Raw genomic sequence first — 16,104 nt, 5'->3', positions numbered from 1 at the left:
TTAATACTTTGCTTTTATTTATTTTGTATTTTAAGTCTTCTGAAAAATGTTTCTTTTGCTCAAATTTCCCTGAATAAGTGGACCATAACTTGATGACATTAAAACTCGACAGCAGTGTAGACGGCTTGTTTAAAATGAAATCAAAACCCAATTAAATACTGGTACTTCTTAAAAATGTCAAAGTCATCGAAAGTCGCAACCTATCGATAGTGGTTTAAAAAATGGCGACCGGCAACGAAAATAGGCTTCGTTTGGTTAAAATAAACTTTTATTGGTAAAATCACATAATAATGTACCACTAATATCACAGGTGAATCACAATCAATCTGATGCAGATACCACTCGATCTATTTCCTACCCGCTATCACATTTTGCATCCAGGGCACGTATTTACTGACGCGCGTATAGATTCCGGGCAAACCGGGACGAGCACAACCAATTCCAGTGGACACCACGCCCACCAAATGATGCTCCTTGGACATCAGTGGGCCGCCGGAATCCGCCTGTGAAGGTAAGTAAACCGAAAGCATAAAATTTGTGCTGTATCGGCCAATTGAATACTCACCCAACACGAATCAATTTGACCGTTCTCAAAGCCCGCGCACAATTGTGTCTCCCCGATGGTATTGCTTTTCCCCAAGGATCTGTAGGACCTCTCGCAGGCCTCGTTGTTCCAGATCTTGACGGTGGCCTTGCGCAGAACGTCGGATCGATCGTTCTCCGCTTGGTTCTCGTGTGTCCAGCCCCAACCGGAAACCGTGCCGTACTCCTGCTCCAAAGTTCGGTGTCCCTCATCGGATCCCACGCAGCTGGGCTGGATGTGGGCGGAGAATCGGATCGGCTGCACCAGTTCCAGCAGTGCTGTATAAAAATTATATTTATATTTTACCATATTGCAGGGTTTGCTAACAATCGTTTCCGTTTTTTACTTTCACTCACTCGAGTTCGAATCACAGTACTATTTTATGAGTATCATTAGCAATATGTTTTTTTCTTTATCATCTCAGTTTTTGCAAAACAGGAATTTTATATTCACTTAATTTACTATAATTTAAATTTCAACTCACACTTTTTTAAATATTTTGATCTATAATTTTTACTAGATCGAATAAGTTGTAAATTATGTACCTACTTCAATTTAAATTATGAGTTTTATACATATATATAACTAATGCTTTTCGACCAGCATCTTAGCTTGCATCTGTAAAAATCCTAATTGGCTATTTTTTTAACTAATGAATGTTTTATATATTATGCAACTCAATAATTATCATTTCATTATTAAATTCAATTTGTTTACCTAAAAAATACTATCTTTTGAAACATTGGTTCTGGCCATTGGTCGAAACATAGTACATACACAACACAAATTCGATTTGTATTAACAAAAAACTAAATTTCTCAAAACTAGAACATCAGATCGGCACCTACCTATATCATGCTTGACATCATTACACTCGTACTGCGGATGGGGCACTATGTTCTTGAAGTCCACTCTTAGAGCATCCGGACCGTTGCCAATTCCGTTGAGATATTCTTTGATGCTGTGCAGACCCACCACTCCTTGGATTTGAGCTGGTTTCATGAACTGCTGCAACCCATTGCAGATGCAATGTCCTGCCGTAAGGATCCACCTTTCCGAGATGATTGTGCCGCCACAGAAGTGACCACCACGACGCATTAGACTGACCATAAAGGGCATTTCGTTGCGTTCCGCCTCGCTGCCACCCACGATTTTAGGATTTCGAACCGAGCAGGGCTGATTGGTAACTATCATGGGAGTCAGTGGAATCATTTTTCAGGTGAGTTTTAAAGAGTTTATCTGATTTGAGGGTCAACATAAAGTCAATTGTGCCAATTTAAATAATCATGTTTGATGCAGGCAAAGATTTGACTTATTATTTTTAAATAACTATTTAATTGTTGTGGCATTAGATTTTAAACATATCACAAAAGGAAAAATAAAGCAATCATATTACAAAAGGAGTTAGCAATGTTTAAAACAAAAACGTAATAAACAGAATTATATTTCTTTTGGTTTTTTTTAATTTTATTGTACTTCATTGAAATCCAGAACAGGAAATGTAATGTTTTTAGATAACATTTATATAAAAATATACAAACTTTGAACAATTTAAGCCTAAGTTCAAGAGAACCCATAAATCAAAGAATGTTAGTATAAACAAACGTATTTCTTGAGAATATAATTTAAAAATTATATTATTAGAAACACCGACCTCAATTTTATGCTTGTATGTTGATGATTGGCTTTACTTATGTTAGAACACATTGATTAAAGTTTTTGTCAGATGTACTCATATTCATTAAACTCACAAGCAATTTGGGATTGGCCATATTTCACCAGCGACAGTATCGCGATTAAAAATACGATTTTAAACATTTTCTGTGTACACAACTAGAGTTCTGAGCACCAAAAACCCGTTAAGCACGGTTCAAGCTTAAACGAAACTGCCACAAATATTCTGTGCGCCAATTAATTTATATATAGGTGTCTCTAGGCGTCGTTTCTGTTTCTGTTCCACTGACTTATTTTTTATTTTCGTCCGGTGTTCTATGCGGATTAGCCGGAAAGCTCTCTGTGGGCCAACTCTCTGTCGCTCTCTTGGCCTGATAACAAACGGAAGTTGGCCATTTAGCACCTGTTGCCTTAAGCTCTGAGCTTTTTTCCACGCTGCACTGACTGTCTCATCGTTTTGTGTGGGTGTCATGTGCACACGTTTCGGCATTTCAATTGGCTCGACGGCAGAAATAAGGAGCTGCCAAAAAACAAAACGAAAGCCATACAAAACGTTAACAATAGCCGAAAATAAAGTTTTCGTATGTTTTGCGTTTTATGACCCAACGAAGTTCATGACATTGAATAGTGTACGACAAAAGGTGTGACAATATTTATGCTGAATTTTTGTTGGTACCTCTATAGGGGGGTTGGCGCTCAGTTTAATGCCCCATTATCCTTATTTAAGTATTTTATTTGTGCAATTAATAACACGTTGGTATGTAAGGTGTTATTGAGATTGTTGTATGATTAATAACGAAACGGAAAAAATATTGATACGTTTAATTTAGGCGCTAAATCCGTTGTTAATCATATGGCATCCCATTGCATAATAATTGCTTTTAATATTTTGTATTCTGATTTCATAGAAATATTTACTTTTAAAAGATTTGAAAAAGTAATTTAAAATTTTATTGAATACTTTTATTATTTATTCACATTTTACAGTAAATTAAAAATTGCATAAATCTACCACTTTTATAATTTGAGTTTGTTGTGTGTCGAAAAGTTGAAATTGAAATAATTTTTCTAAAGAAGTAGAATGCTTTATTTTGGTATAAAATTAGTCATTACTTGTATAAAATAAAATTTCCTAGACCGTGAAACCTTCGTTTATCGTAGTAATCGTTATAGTTTTGTCATTGCCTGCATTTGGCATAGTTAAGTTCTCTCATTGTAAATAACCTTAGACGTCATATTTCCATCAGCGGTGGGTCTATTATGCAAATGAAGATGTCTGCGTTGCATATGAATATCGTGATGGGACCAAAAATTAATTGAAATTCAATGTCGTTACAATCAATGTAATATTAGCGGTCTGACATTAACATTGCCCTTAAAATTAACGCAATCGTGGCTCAAACACTCAATGCAATTGCCGACATTGTGAGGTCGCTCTATGAGCCTAATTTATCATAGCAATTAATGCAGGTGGAAGTGAAGTTCTCTGTTATTTAATAATTATTATGTCTGAATAACAAGGAATGGAAATAAGCAAACAGGAATTGAAACTGAAAGTTAAGGCGAAAAAGTGTATGACAAATCTGCAATCCAAACCATAAATAATTCATTATCTAGAATCTCGATTCTCAGTCAGGGCAGACAAATCAGTTCAGTAGATCACGCAAATACATACGCTTGAATACTAATTGATTTCTTGACTTTGGTTCCTTAACCGAAAACCAGATACCATCCCATCCGAGTTCATCGATCGCGGCAAGTTGTTTCTATTCAGTTTCGCACTAAATGCTAATTCACAAAACAAATCTCCTATAAAAACACTATCCATTGTCTGTCGTTGACAGGCGATACCAAATATAAATAATAATAACAAACACGAGTGCGGGGCTCCACAGAAACAAGTTTCAAGTGCATTGACACAAGCTATTGGGCAAAACTTGGGCGCATTCAATGTGAAGGTCGTTTCGATTTTGTGGTACTTTTGTTTGACAATTGTTTTTGCTACACTTTTGTTTTCATTTTGCCAAAGTTCAACGACGCTATTTTTTGGTGACTAATTGCAATGGGGAAGTCTTTGCTTGTCGTTAATGCGGGTGAGTTTAGAGCCATAGGAAATGTTTTGGGGCACACTGAACCCATCAAGCTGCAAGCTTTTAGAGCTACTTACTCACATATTTAAAACGTTTTGACATTCGTTTTCTTTCCAATAATTAACTAGTTTTGCGTCGCATTGCATATATCAATATTTATTTATTTAGTTAGTCAGTAATGCCATACAGTCTTTCTGTGATGTTCAAAGGGGACTTAAAAATTAAGATACCAAAACAATGTCTTATAAACTTTTAAAAACTAAACTAAAAGACTAAGGAGCAAAAAAGTTACAAGCTTTACAATATTATAAAATGACATAATGTTATTATGTAACTAAAGATTCAAAATGTACAGCTTATATTTTTATGCAAAAACATTTGAATATCAAAATATTTTCTAATTTGCTCTTAAAAAAGTACCAAATCTTACAAAGATTTAAAGAAAAATGAGTTAATATATTATCAATTACATTGATATATAATTTAGTTGTTTAAATTATCTAAGTTATTTAATCTACCTTATTTAATAAATCAAATCAGTGTTCACTTACCATTTTGAAGTCTAATTAAATCACATTCGTTGTGAGGATCACTTATTTGGTTTCAATTATTGCTCGAAAGCCAGCTGTTAAATAGTAAGGGCTTTCTGAGCAACAATCAAAATTATATAAGTGTCCGTTCCAGGAACTCTTATATAAAACAACCAAACTTAGCCAAAGGGTTAACACAATTTTGAGAATCACAATGCACAAGGTAGGGGACTTATTTTGGGCAGGCCAACACGTCTGCTCGGTGTGAGAGCCGCACCGGAACTGCAATACGGTTGTCCATTCCCTGACGTTGTATCCTTGTGATCCTGTCGAAAGTTGCCACGCAACACGAAGTGCCATCGTGAACCGAGCGGAAGCCAACAAGGAAGCAACATCCCTCGTGTTGTCGGTTGCTTTTATCCTTTGGGCCTATGCGGCGTATGCGTGTTATGCAAGCGACAGCAGCTCGGCTTTCGCTCGGCATCCTTTCCACAGGCGACCAATGAGCGTTCTGGCCCTTGTTTTTGTTGCCTTGCTTGCGAAAATCACTATTCTCTGTTGCGCAGGCGTAAATTATGTCAAATTTTGAATTTTTACCTATAGTTATTTATTGTTTTTTAGTTGGAACGCCCCGAAAGTTGGTTTCAATTTATTCCTAGATAATTTAAACTGTTTTAAATTGTTTAAATGGCTTTTATTAACTGCATTTTTTGGCGAGTTTGACCGATTAATGTATTTATAAAGGAAAAATATTTGTAGCTTCCGATAATTTATAGTCGATAATGTATTTTTGTGAAATTTCTTACAGTTTTTTTGAATGAAAATTTAATAAATAATGATAATTCCGTAAAAGTGGGTATTAGAAATTTGAAAAAAATATGCATATTTTTCTAATAACCCGCAGAAATTTTAAACATTTCAAACCTTTTTGGTACCAATATTTTCGGTTTACTGGTAGCAATGTATTATTTTCAAAAATGCATTCAAGTATATAATGTATGTCAAATAAATTAGCTTTTGTGTTTATTGTTCTTAATATGATTAGATTAGATTAACGTTGCTGTAATTTCTGATACTTAATGGAGTCAAAGGGGCTTTGATTTTCTCGAATCCGTGAATATAGTAAAACAATTGTACATTTTCTTTATATATTTAAACTTTAAGATGGCAGTCCCTCAGAGAATATCCCTTATCAATTTACTCAGCGCCACCGCTCTTCAATTATTTGCAAACAGCCGCAACTAAAACACAATCAACACATTCGCAAACTAAATTTCCAAGAGCTGACACTTACATTTTATTTGGCAAATTGTGATTGACAAGCTGTTGACACGCTTTTAAGAGGTCGAGGGCTGAATAGATAACCGAGGGATAGTCCCACTTAACCCCTTTCGCGGCTGGGAGATTTTTCGCAATTAAATATTGAAGCCAACACACATGGACACAACATGCAACACAGCAAAGAACTGGGAAATGCAGCGATTGCAACCGAAGTGCATCAAATATGCTGGCTAAATTATTTATGTAGTTGTTTCGGAGGCGAGGCCTTTGCAACATTTCAATATGCTAATTACTTTTTGACTTCGCCGGGGATGTGGCAGAAACAAATGCAAGTGGGCGCCATTGCCACCAAAAAGGAAAGCTAGAAAGGTAGAAAGGTAGAGCAAGTGCTAATCATTGCAAGATGCCTGCCACGATTTCCCAGGTGAATGCTAGTTCTGTAACAAATGCCAAAATCCATCGAAGGCGACACTTCAACCGAAAGAAACAGCGAAACTTAGGCAGGGCATGGTGAGGAATGGAAAATGTGTCTACAATTTGGAGAAGGAAACGGAAACTTCACAGACCTGACATCATCGTCTCTGGGTTCTCTGGGTAAGCGCAAAACCCTTATCCATCCTATTCCGCGGCATTGTTTTTGCGTGACAATTGGGCCAATTTATTATTCATTAGGTTAAAAAGTCACAGAACAACACAAACCGAGGCACCGAGCCCAAACTGACAGCCAGCCAAGTCTCAGCCATTTGTAATGCCACGCCAAGTGGTGGCTTCCATCCGATTTCACCGGGCGGAAGGGATGCCGATGCCCTGATGGATTCCGGCCAGCACTAGCAGTTCAACAATTTAACCGGCAACTTTTCGGGGAAAATCTTCTAATTGATTTGCTGGAAAAAATCTTGTTTACCTTTTTACCTTCACAACTTTCGGTTCAAGTTTAATTCAGACAGTTGCGGTTCGAGATTTTTTGTTGGCTAATTAGATTGTGAACAGATAAACAATGAAAACAAAAGCTAAGACATGAGACAAGGGTATTGTTTAAAGTTAAAGGTTAGTTTTCTAATAGTAAATAGCTTGGGCCGAGTGTATAATTTCAGTTTTCAATTAATTAGTTAAAGTCAGAAAGAAGAAATTTCATAGAAAAACTGTTGCAGGATTAGAAAATAGTTAATTTATGTTTGATCATAAGCAGTTGGTAAAATAATGTTATAATGTTATGTTATTTCGAATGTTGAACATATTTAAAATTAAGGAGATTAAATTGTATTTTGATTTTTATACATAAATAAAAAATAGTATACAGTGACAATTCATTTGCGATTAGATATAGTTTTATGTTTTTATCACAAACTATACTATAAATTACGGAATTTATTCACGGGTACAAACAGACAATTCTTTGAAAATGACAACTTATAATTTTTAAATTAAAGTGGCACATGCTTACAGCAAATAGCAATAAAGTTAGTTTTCCTTTTGTACTGTTTTTTTTTTTAAATTTAATTACTTAACGTTTGCAAAAATATACAGTTAGTCGAACATTCATAACTCGAGCCACAACAAAAAAAAATACCAATACTTTGATTTAGTAATGATTATTTTGAGAATGAAAAGTCAACTTTCATAAACCAACTAGTATAAAGCTCGAGTTATTAATTTTCGACTAGATTTCTACCTGTCCTGATAGACTTTAAAACCCAATCGCAAATTAGCCCCTGTTTATCATATTCTTTATTCAGCATAATATCAAAATGTCATATCCATATCTTCTCATTTTGATGCAAGCTTTTATATTAATTATGTCAGCCTTTATTTAATTCATATTGAAAACCATCAATCCTCCTGGCCCAATGCATTTCCATAATTCATTTTTTTCGTCAAGGAAAGCCGTAGCAAGGCCTAATGGACATAAATGGAAATTCTATTAGGGTTATTCTTGGCTTTTGGCTTCCACCGCACTTGACACATCCTACCGAGCACTCGTCAATTAAATCGGGCAAACAAACGTAAAAGCGAGGGAAATTTTATCCAAATTCGAAGCTACCTGCGGAATTGTAGCTTTTTGCTAGCTGACTTCGACTTTCAACCTTTTCGGGATTGTTACGTAAAAGGGATGTGCTGAGTGTGTGCGGCAAGTCAGTTGTCACTTCGATGAACGGGGAAGGGGATTTTCAGGGGGGGTGGGGGGTTTGACAGGAAAAACTGTCAAGCGCAATAATGTCTGTTGATACGAAATATTTCCACACTTGCCACAGCAATTTGGTCAGCGTAGAACGTTGGACTCTCCTCCCATTGATTTTCCTTCGCTGCCTGCACATTTTTCGCTCGTTTTGCCTACTTTTCTGCATATTTAATGCGCAATTAAGCAGTTTGACTAGCAGCTAACACGGAAAATGCATTTTCATGCCTTTCATTTGATCGCTGACAGTGGCGAGAAAAAGGGGGAAGGTTTCAAAGAGTCGGGGAATTGTGGGGACAGCACTCCGTGTCAAGAGTTCAGGTGTACGCAGGTGTATTGGTTCTGAGTCAAGGCATCGCTACTAATTGTCGGAAAGTGTCCTGATATATGTATTTTTTCCATTTATAGATTGATCCGAAATTAGAAAAAAATCAGAACTAGCAGGGGATTGCTCTTGGTTTGTAGAAAAAAGTTTGTGAAAAGTTTAAAAGTTATTTTACAGTATTTTTAATTTTTAATATGAGGAATTTGAGTTAATGGAGAAGTACTTAGGATGAAAATCCATTTTCATTTGATTTACAGTAGTATAAATTTTAATAAATCGGTTTGGAATATTATGTAGTTTAAAAACGTGGGGATAAAATATTTTAGTAATTATTATTACGATTTTATATAATTGTATTGACGGACGATTTAAAATTAAACTAAAAATGTTTTTAACATTTTGTAATAATGCGCATTTCAGAGAAGCCAAAACCATTAAGTTTTAGAGAAATTATAATTTTTGTATTTCAAACATGAATAGTATATCTATTAATATTTATTTAATTGAATAATTTTTTGTTCGTTATTTTTGTTAGAAAGAGTAAGAGGGTAAAGAAAAAGTGTGGATAGTCAAAGCACAATGATAAAAAATATTGTTATAACTGCTTTAAATAGCTTTATTTAATGTTTGATGTTATATGGCGAAAAATAAAGTGATTAAAACGTATTTATATAAATGGTAAACTATATCATTTTTATAACATTCCCTTTCCCTCTTCTCAAATTTAACATTTTAATAGTTTGCACTATTATGCACTTACAGCTGGTGTTTTACGTGACGTTAGTTTCAACTTTGCCATTTTGTTCCCATACCCAGTGGCCATTGGCCAGTTGGTTTCTTTACTGACCAGCACAAGGTCTTTCCACATATGTATGCACTCATCGTACAGGAATAGTAACCCTCCCTGCCTGCTACCACTGAATTTGTATTGTTTCTTTTTGAATCTCTCATCCCGCTTGACCATTTCATGATTGCTTATTTTGGTTATGATGGTGGTGGTGGTATTGAGTCTATCACTTTTAGGGGTTGTTTGTGTCATAGAAAGCCTCTCTGTAGTTCTGCATGGTCAGTCAGTGAGTCAGCCAGACTGTCCAGCCTTCTGCAGCGATCTACTTGCCGAAGCGAGGGGTGGTTCTAGTTTTATTTGGTTCTTTGTTGTCATTTTTATGAAATAAAATGGCGTCCGCAAAACTGGAAATAGTTTTGAAACCTTTTTAAGCTAATTTTATCAATGTTGAACCTACAGTTACATGCAAAATAAACTCAAAAATCTCTTTAGTTTGTTTTTGTTATTTAAATCACAATATAATTTAAATTCAATTAAATGCAGTTGTTTGATTTTCTAAGCTTTAAAAAAATATATATTTAATCAATCCAAGAATATTTACTAATATTTTAGGATAAACTCCTAGTTTCTTGGGTGAACTAAATTCAGGTTTCAAAAAGTTAAAGAAATGTACATTTAAATAAAGTAGTCCTGCAAGTCCTTACTGTTCATAAGAGAGCAGTCGTTTTGATTTACTTTTACAGACGCCATAAAAATCCACTATAATAACATCAAAATTTATGATCTATTGCATTTAAAAATGATGTAATTGAAATTAATTTATCGCAACCCTCTTTAAAAATTGTTCTAGTTATTTGTAATTAATGATGGTTGCTCAAAATTATAAAATGTGTTATTAAGTATGATGCCTCCAAAAAAAATGTTTTGAAACAGATTTTCCATTTCTACCACATAGATCTTGTATTTCTACTTTGCTTTCATTATTTGGTTTTTATAGTCACGAAGTTCAAAGGACATTTTTGCCATCAGCTTTTGGGTATTATAGGGTATCTAGAGTATTATGAGTTTGATAAGAAATTTGTATCGCAATGAGAAGATATTTCAGTATAAATTCTTAGTCAGCACAACCGGGTGAGTCTAAATAGACATGTCCCATATATTGATCTCTTTTATATTATTTTCCAATAGAAAAACCCTGTAGATTGGACGTGTTTATCCTATAGCTGTCATGGAAAGGATATTACCCAATTTGTTATAAATTAATTGTTTGTAACGTGGTTCTTATAAAATTTCGGACATATAAGTTCCAAAACTTGTATCGTTTGGATGACAGCTTTTATTAAAATACAAATGCAAGTACCTATCCCTTTGAACAATTATGCTGTTGGCAAATTCATCTATAAACTTTTGGATTAGCTGCAAGTTCGGAAATTAAACTTCGGAATCCGTAAAAAAAAATTTTACTTTGTGCGCTACTATTGTTTTGAAACCACATAATTGTAATTAATATAGAATGTCAGCAAACCATTTATTTTTTTGTTCAATTAAGCCAATTGAATTTAAAACTTTTTTATTTGTTTACTAATTTTTTAAATTGATTTATAATTATATCAAATGGGATACGCCTCCTGAAAATAGTCGGGTTTTATGTGGCGCCGTCTGCCGGAAAATTTACAATACTGCTCATAACTTCTAAAATGTTCGGTTTTCGAAAATTGTTGTATGAGTCTATAGATATTAACCGAATTAAAATATAGAGCTTAAAACCATCTACATTTTAAAACCCAAATCTTTAGTTTTTATAGTTACACGAGTAACGAGTATAAAAAAAAAGCAACAGCCGCCTCCCTCACTGAACTTAACCACCCCCTGCGCATATCCTTCTCACTCCCGGCGGCCATCTTTAAAAAAAAGTGCCTGCTGTCTCTATACGCACACATGGGTAAAAATGCTTCAAATTAAAACAGAAGAAACAAATTATTAACAATTTTATGCAATGATTTGTTTAAACAACTTCAAAAAGTACTTTTATTCCAATTGTTTCGGGGTTTTGCCAAATTTGTGTGTGTCCGAAAAAGCTTACCAAAAAATTCACCAATTTTGCATTGACAAAATTGAGCTATTTTAATGTTTTCATTCTTGGTAAACTTAAAGTTCTTTTATTTTAATTAATTTTGATGTAATTTTGTTTTTGTTTAACTTTTGAACGTTTGTTTTTAACAAATGAAATGGGACCAAAGTTATATGCGTGTTTGAATTTCATTTCTTTTTTATTTTGTCGGCGTTTTCCACTTTTTGCTCATCACGCGGCGTTCGCTTTGGTTTTTATTCGCTTTCGCTCTCTCTCTTCTTTTACACTTTAAAGTTTCAATTGCGCAAAATCCAAAAATTATTTCGCCAGGACCACGTGCTTTTTACAAATTTAATATGTATGTTGTTTATTTACCGCGCACTTTTTGAATTTTTAAAAGAACTCTTATTATACAATTCCTAATTTATTTAAAATAATTGCACTTTGCATGAAATTTTCGATTATTTTTTTGTGTTAAGGGAATTTATAACATAAGTTTTTTTTTTAATAAGTCTTATTAAAACTTTAAAACTTCAGGAAATTTAAACAATCCTCTATTTTTTTGAAAAACGGAAATTCAAATTTTAAAAATCATTTTTGTAAAGTTCTCGGAACGTGAGCTTTTTCATTTTTGTTCTTGTTTTTTAAATCAACATCTATTTAGTTTAATTGTTTGGTATGTTTGTAAAGTAATTCCCGGAGTGTTGTTATTTTATTAAATTTAGACAAAGTTGTAAGAATTTTAAGAAAATACAATATTTGTTTTTTAGTTCACTTAACATCAGTGTTCTTACTCAACAAATTATAAGGAATTCGAAGAGTCTTAAAGAAAATTTAATTGTACTCCTCGGAGCAGTGTTGCTTATCCGGCCACGCACTTTCCACGACTAATTCCCCATCCGAATGCGCCGAAAAGAATTTTTTAAAATTTCCGCAGCGGCGGCTGCGAAAAAAGTTTGAAGCGATCGCTCTCGCCTCTTTTTTTTTAGAGTTTTACAAAGGGGTGAAACGTAATTTGGCTTGGGAAGGACATAGGAGTTAGGAGGATGAGGATGATGTTCATCCCCTTGACGGGCTGTTTTGGGAACCCTTAAAAAACGGGTTGCCTTTGCCTCTCCCTATTGTTTGATTTCGATTGCGATTGTGTGTGCCGGTGTGTGTGAGCCTGCAAATTGTGCAAACACAGTCGCACATAATCATTATCCCAATCTTCATGATCTGCGTTTGCGTCATCATGACGTTGGCCTTGCCCAATAATCCCAGACAGCCAACTCCGATTTCCGATCCTCTCATTGTTTCGAACAGTTTTTTAGAATCTTCGTTTGGCGCGCTTTTTTGGTTGCCTTGGTTTATTGCTGATTCCTCGATCTTCCCGCTTCCTTTCTCAAAGGACATTTGGTCGTATTATGGTCCTCATTCCCTATTTGCCTGTCTGTCAAATTCTTTTTTTTTTTTGTACATGTTTTGTTCATTTGCATTATTAAAAAGAGCTTGAATAACAATTTTTTGCAACTTACGTGAGAGGTTCCTGAGCAAATGGAATTAGTTTCAATAACTTCTAAAATGAAATATATACAACTATTTTTTCCGCATTAAATAGCTGATAAATAAATCAGTTTTAGATGTTTTTTTTAAGTATTAGCATTTATTTAAAAGGAAGAGAGAATTGAATAACGCTTTCGAATAATAACCCATGTTTAAATAAACATGAATTTATAAAGATAAGTAAAAGCTAATAGGTTTTTATTACAGATCAAAAATTTCAATAAACAAAAAATTACTAAGTATTTTATTTGCAGTGTTCTAAGTGTTGTTTCCACCAAAAATCGTTTAAAAAAGGTTAAATTGTATTATAAAAACAGAGATATTTTTGATTTATTTTAAAAATGGATTTAAAAATCTTTTTAAATCTCTTTCAAAGATAAATTTTTTAATAAGTTGCATTTTAAGATAAAACATATTTGTAAATCCTTTAGTAAAGATCACGTTAACCAAAAAGGATAATAATCGCAGCTGACTAAAGATAATCACGTTATTCCAAAACGAATTAATTCAGTGTCTGTTCCATGTGGAATTATTTTGAACAGTTTACAAACTAACCCTTTTTGTGATATTTTAAAACATATCTTCCGTGAGCCGAAAGAATGAATACTAATCTTCGCTGCTGATGCTGCAACTGATGCAACCTATCCCATTATGATGATCCCTGCCCTGTGAGGTGAATGAACTGTAAGGAATATGGGAAAATGTCAGGGGCCAGGTAACAAAAAGATCTTCCTCCCCACGGCAAGGCGCCTTGTTAAAAGGAAAAAACGAAGATTTTTTTACAGGATTTCGTCCCTTCTTTTGTCAACCGTAAAAAAAAAGGTAAAAAGACGTTAGACGACCCTGACAAATGTACGCAAGATGCGCAACTAATTTGAGACTCCGAAGGAGGGACAAATGAATTGGGAGCAGAACAACCCCTAATTTGCATGGACTTCTCAAGATCCTAGAAATACCTATGGTATGGTATATCATCTGCTCCACATGGACTGTCACTCAATCAAACAATTTTTCTATCTCCCCGAGGAGAGTGCATTAAGTTCAGATTTCTTTTTCCCGATCATTGCACAATCACGCTCCTCATCTAGCCTTTTTGCACAGTGAACCCGAACCCAAATAGCTCTCTTTTTTCAATAGTTTTTTTTTTGCTTTTTTAATTGCAAACGAGGGGAGGGCTAGAGAAAACTGTAAAAATAAAATGGTTAGGGTTTTTTGGGCAAAAATAGAAAATATTTGCACGCATATCCCGACAATTACTTACGGTTTTTTGAACACTTCCCTTGGTCTTTGTTTTGTTTCCTAATAAAAAAGGGGGATGAGCAGAAATAGACGTTGAGCAAACTGAAACCCCTTCTGGGTTTCCGCATTTTCTTGGCCCTATGTGTAATGGCAGAAAGCTAATTTCTGGGCAAACCCGCAGAAAAGTTTTCCAACATATTGATCTCTAACACCTACACTCCAAACGGAGTCGAAACTGGAGTGGTTTCCCATCAAGTGCCCATCAACTTACAGCGATTCACAAAACCGTAAAACCCAAAGCAGCTGCGCAAAAAAAAAATCGTTCAACCCGCTGGTAAAAAAAATCTCGCCGAGGACAAAACAAAAACAAATGCGAGACGGCCTAAAAAATGAAAGGGGGAAATTCAATGCCGTGAAAAGGGTAGACGTAGAGAGAGGGTTTTCGATCCGGACTCTGGAGTTCGTTATCCTTGCCCGAAATCGTCGAAGGGGGCACAAAAAATACAACAAAAAACACACACAATGCTGCAGCATCGTCGCAATCATCATCGTCTGACAGCCCGCCGAGCAACTGCAGCGTGAGTATAGTTTGGTATACACTATTAGTATGGTTTGGTAGTTATAGGGTTGCGATTTGGGGTTTACGTTAACGGGAAGTTTCCTCTTCCTCTAACAACTGCATGAAAAACTGCAATGGGTGTTAACGGTCGCTGCGGCTGCGCTGATCCGATGCCAGCTTGCTCATCATGATCACACTCATAATGACCATGATGACTTGGCAGAAGATTGATCTCGTTGAAATCAAAATAATGAAATTTACTTCCGCTCTGTTCTCCCTGCCATGAAATTTAATATGGCCTGTTAATGAAATTTTCACAATTTGTAGAGCCGTTTCCGATGGCAATTATTGGTGGGGGAGTTGCCGTTGATTACCAATTCGAGGATGTTTTTTTATATGTAGTCAAATAGTTATGGAACACAAAGTCGTATCATGGCAGAGTATCAATTATATGAGTTACTTCCGTTTTGTTTTCTTTGCATGACCTTTAATTGGGACGTGAATACAAATATTCGAGTCAAGAAGAAAAAAAGTAAAATTATTAATGTTAACGAATGTTGTGTTCTCCAACTTTCATTTAAAAATCGCCGAATTGTCAGTTTTTTGTAATCAACAAAACATAATTTTTTTTATGATTTTAATGTCGCAATATTTATATTTAGCTAACACCAAAATAAAAATTACCTTGTTTTGTTTTTCTAAACTTAAAAAAGCTTGAAATAGATTATAATTATAATTAGCGTTAGTGTTTGATTCGAATTGGCGTTTTTTACTTATAATTATTTTGCTAACTCCATAAATTAAGGAACGATCGAGATCAATAAGCAGACTTGCCTATTATACACAAAACATTTTTAAAATCGCCATCTATCGACCATTGAAAGTACTTAACCTTACATTTCAGTTGCCAACCCAAGACACGAACCAAACCTTTGGCTCATGTCAAATTACATGTCAATTTGTTTTATTTATGCGACTTAGCGCAACTAGGATTCGTTCGAAGTCATTTGGGCCCATTTTATTCCAATTCTCGTTAGGCTTTGATAGCGATAATAGTTATCTCTCCTTTTTTTCAATATTTTCCAGTTCCTCAAAGAAGGCTGATGAAAGGAGCACGGCTGGCATCCATCTGCAGCTGAGTCCAGTGCCAGTAGCCATCGGAGTTTAAAAGCCGTTGATGTTCTGTTTAGGTCCTCCTGTAGGTCTTTTTAGGTCATTTTTAGTAGGCCTTTAAACTGGGAGAC

At 34.8% G+C, this 16,104-nt stretch overlaps 1 protein-coding gene across 1 annotated transcript; it reads right to left on the bottom strand.

Annotated features, from left to right (window-relative positions):
- Positions 1-255: 255 nt before the first annotated feature.
- LOC108135539 (transmembrane protease serine 9) lies at positions 256-2,458 on the bottom strand. The gene is made up of 4 exons (XM_017256287.2): positions 2,335-2,458; positions 1,432-1,770; positions 566-861; positions 256-503 (listed from the first exon to the last, which is right to left on the bottom strand). The coding sequence occupies exons 1-4, from the start codon at positions 2,399-2,401 to the stop codon at positions 348-350; spliced, it is 858 nt and encodes a 285-aa protein (XP_017111776.1). The 5' UTR covers positions 2,402-2,458; the 3' UTR covers positions 256-347.
- Between the last annotated feature and the right edge of the window lie 13,646 nt (positions 2,459-16,104).

The sequence above is a fragment of the Drosophila elegans genome, unplaced genomic scaffold, assembly GCF_018152505.1.
Source record: "Drosophila elegans isolate 14027-0461.03 unplaced genomic scaffold, ASM1815250v1 contig_208, whole genome shotgun sequence".
NCBI lineage: Eukaryota > Metazoa > Arthropoda > Insecta > Diptera > Drosophilidae > Drosophila > Drosophila elegans.
This window is presented reverse-complemented; position numbering and strand designations above follow the sequence as displayed.